A 3,842-nucleotide genomic window follows, 5' to 3' on the forward strand; every position below is an offset into this window, starting at 1 on the left:
GAAATAATATTTCACAATATTACTGTTTTTACTGTATTTTTGATTTAAAACATGCAGCCTTGCTGAGCATAAAAAACTTTGCTCTGAATAATAGTAAAAATACTTTGGTAATACAGGTATCAGCAGGCCACAAAGGCGTATCCATCAGCTGCAAATGCTCAAGCAATGGCTGCCAAAGTTGACACACTTAAAGAGGAGATGGATGAAGCTCAGAACAAAATGGAAATATGCAAGGTATGGATATGTGTCAGATTTTATTGCGGTTTTTAGGCAACCCTCGGTAGCACATTAAATCTAGTTTGATCTCTTTTTGTCTTTAGGATCAACTGGCAGCAGACATGTACAACTTTTCCTCCAAGGAAGGAGAATATGCTTGCTATTATGTGTTGGTAAGTCATTTCTAAGAGCAGAATACAGAAGACAAATAATGTCTGATAAAGTTCGATTTATACTGGAATAATGCATTTAACTTGCAAATAAGGTATCAGAATGACCTTTAATGATCTTCATTAAGAAACCGGTCAAAGATCAATGGTATTCATAGGTCTTCCTACTATACACTAGTAGCATATCCGGTCAGTGGAGTTAACTTAAGTGAATAAAGCTGTTGTTTATATACTATATTTTACAGTATATAGGCAATTATTAGATCATTCAGTCACAAAATTTTCGTTTTCTCAAACAAAAATAGAAAAAGTGTGAAGTTTTTGTGTATTTGTCTTGACAGTTGGTAGAAGCTCAAGCTGAATACCACAGAAGAGCTTTAGCGTCCATCGAGAGTGTCCTGCCCAGCATACAGTCCCAGCAAGGTGTGATAGTTTCTCTTCACTTCCTGGACAGTCCTGCACTGAGCATCTGCTGGATAAATGTTGCATATGAATGCACAACGTTTCTGAAATCATGACCTTATTAATACCAATTAAACACAGAGAATATTATGGGCGATCTGTTTTGTATTCTGAAACGGAGAAGATATTTATCTGATCTCTACAATTTCCAAACTGAGTCAGGTAACTCACAAACTAAAAGAGCGAATCTCACAAAATCTGTCAAGAACTACTGTATATAGAATTGCTATGCATATATAAAAATGATGCTTTTTGCATTGTGACATTGATGTCACAACAATTATATTATTTATTGTATAGTTAATTTATATGTATATTTAATTTTCATATCTCAATAACAAAATAAATGCTTTTTATTATTTTATATACAGTGGGTACGGAAAGTATTCAGACCCCCTTAAATTTTTCACTCTTTGTTATATTGCAGCCATTTGCTAAAATCATTTAAGTTCATTTTTTTTCCTCATTAATGTACACACAGCACCCCATATTGACAGAAAAACACAGAATTGTTGACATTTTTGCAGATTTATTAAAAAAGAAAAACTGAAATATCACATGGTCCTAAGTATTCAGACCCTTTGCTCAGTATTTAGTAGAAGCACCCTTTTGATCGAATACAGCCATGAGTCTTTTTGGGAAAGAGGCAACAAGTTTTTCACACCTGGATTTAGGGATCCTCTGCCATTCCTCCTTGCAGAGCCTCTCCAGTTCTGTCAGGTTGGATAGTAAACGTTGGTGGACAGCCATTTTTAGGTCTCTCCAGAGATGCTCAATTGGGTTTAAGTCAGGGCTCTGGCTGGAAAATTCAAAAACAATCACAGAGTTGTTGTGAAGCCACTCCTTCGTTATTTTAGCGGTGTGCTTAGGGTCATTGTCTTGTTGGAAGATAAACCTTCGGCCCAGTCTGAGGTCCTGAGCACTCTGGAGAAAGTTTTCGTCCAGGATAACCCTGTACTTGGCCGCATTCATCTTTCCCTCGATTGCAACCAGTCGTCCTGTCCCTGCAGCTGAAAAACACCCCCACAGCATGATGCTGCCACCACCATGCTTCACTGTTGGGACTGTATTGGACAGGTGATGAGCAGTGCCTGGTTTTCTCCACACATACCGCTTAGAATTAAGGCCAAAAAGTTCTATCTGGGTCTCATCAGACCAGAGAATCTTATTTCTCACCATCCTGGAGTCCTTCACTCACCATCTTGGAGTCCTTCAGGTGTTTTTTCATGTGTCTTGCACTGAGGAGAGGTTTCCGTCGGGCCACTCTGCCATAAAGCCCCGACTGGTGGAGGGCTGCAGTGATGGTTGACTTTCTACAACTTTCTCCCATCTCCCGACTGCATCTCTGGCGCTCAGCCACAGTGATCTTTGGGTTCTTCTTTACCTCTCTCACCAAGGCTCTTCTCCCCCGATAGCTCAGTTTGGCTGGACGGCCAGCTCTAGGAAGGGTTCTGGTCGTCCCAAACGTCTTCCATTTAAGGAATGGAGGCCACTGTGCTCTTGGGAACCTTAAGTGCAGCAGAAATTTTTTTTTGTAACCTTGGCGAGATCTGTGCCTTGCCACAATTCTGTGTCTGAGCTCTTCAGGCGGTTCCTTTGACCTCATGATTCTCATTTTCTCTGACATGCACTGTGAGCTGTAATGTCTTATATAGACAGGTGTGTGGCTTTGCTAATCAAGTCCAATCAGTATAATCAAACACAGCTGGACTCAAATTAAGGTGTAGAACCATCTCAAGGATGATCAGAAGAAATGGACAGCACCTGAGTTAAATATATGAGTGTCACAGCAAAGGGTCTGAATACTTAGGACCATGTGATATTTCAGTTTTTCTTTTTTAATAAATCTGCAAAAATGTCAACAATTCTGTGTTTTTCTGTCAATATGGGGTGCTCTGTGTACATTAATGAGGAAAAAAAATGAACTTAAATGATTTTAGCAAATGGCTGCAATATAACAAAGAGTGAAAAATTTAAGGGGGTCTGAATACTTTCCGTACACACTGTATATATATATATATATATATATATATATATATATATATGTATGTGTGTGTGTGTGTGTGTGTGTGTATGTGTATATTAGAGAGAGAGAGAAAGAACATATCTGGGTCATACCCTAAAAACAAAAGAATATATCTTGCATGAATAAATTATGGCTTTTTTTTGCATTTGTGACATTTTTTGTCATGACAATTAAGCACATTTACCCTTAAAATTCTTCTTAGTGTAATGTAAAATAACCTGATTTGTCAATACTGTCATTTGTTTAGACACTTTAGATTTTTTTACAGTAATAAAAGTATTTTATTTATTTTCAATGTGTATTGACAATATTTATAGAACATGTGTGTGTGTGTATGTGTTTTTAAACAAATTATCGTATCGTTAATTTATTTTTCTTTTTTATTTTATATGAAAGCTTCATGTTATTTTATATATAGATAGGTTTTTTTTTGTGTGTGTGTGTGTGTGTGTGACCCAGTCATGTTTTTGACAGATCTCGCATATTTTCGTTTGCTGCATGCTTTTAAAAACATAATAAAAAAATGTTTTCGTCTCGTATAAGTTGCATTTTCAGAAATAATAACGGCAGGCCTAATAATGTTATAATGTACCAACATTATGAACACTATAGGATATTTTAGTTCCCCTCACTTTACAACAAATCCTTTAAATTTAATCGTATCAGAACAGAATAAGAATTTAAAAATATATAATTCTAATGGATAAATTGCAGTATATAATAATATATGCTTAGCAATAAACATGCCAAAACAAATTAATTTATAAAGAAACATAAGGTAAAGTTGGGCTTACCTCTCCAGATGTGTCCATATTCGCGATGTAGCTGAAGCTAAACTATTAGCCTTATTAGGTAAAATAGGCTTTGTAGTTCACGCACGTTCCAGTATCGATGGAAAAATATCATAAATAGCAAAAATATGCTACAGTGGACCGGTGCTCACGCCGAACGGCACGGTGAACGGCTGC

At 36.7% G+C, this 3,842-nt stretch overlaps 1 protein-coding gene across 1 annotated transcript in view; it reads left to right on the top strand.

The window, feature by feature from the left end:
* Positions 1-111: 111 nt before the first annotated feature.
* The window catches only part of LOC107585727 (rho GTPase-activating protein 17-like), a gene marked incomplete at its 5' end in the record, with an annotated part of 24,181 nt that continues 20,450 nt past the window's right edge, over positions 112-3,842 (top strand). Inside the window, 3 exons of the mRNA XM_016272875.1 lie at positions 112-234; positions 321-389; positions 728-857. Of these exons, the coding sequence (XP_016128361.1) occupies positions 112-234; positions 321-389; positions 728-857 (322 nt within the window). The remainder of the gene's footprint in view (positions 235-320; positions 390-727; positions 858-3,842) is intronic.

The sequence above is a fragment of the Sinocyclocheilus grahami genome, unplaced genomic scaffold, assembly GCF_001515645.1.
Source record: "Sinocyclocheilus grahami isolate Dianchi unplaced genomic scaffold, SAMN03320097.WGS_v1.1 scaffold5.1, whole genome shotgun sequence".
NCBI classification, from domain to species: Eukaryota; Metazoa; Chordata; class Actinopteri; order Cypriniformes; family Cyprinidae; genus Sinocyclocheilus; species Sinocyclocheilus grahami.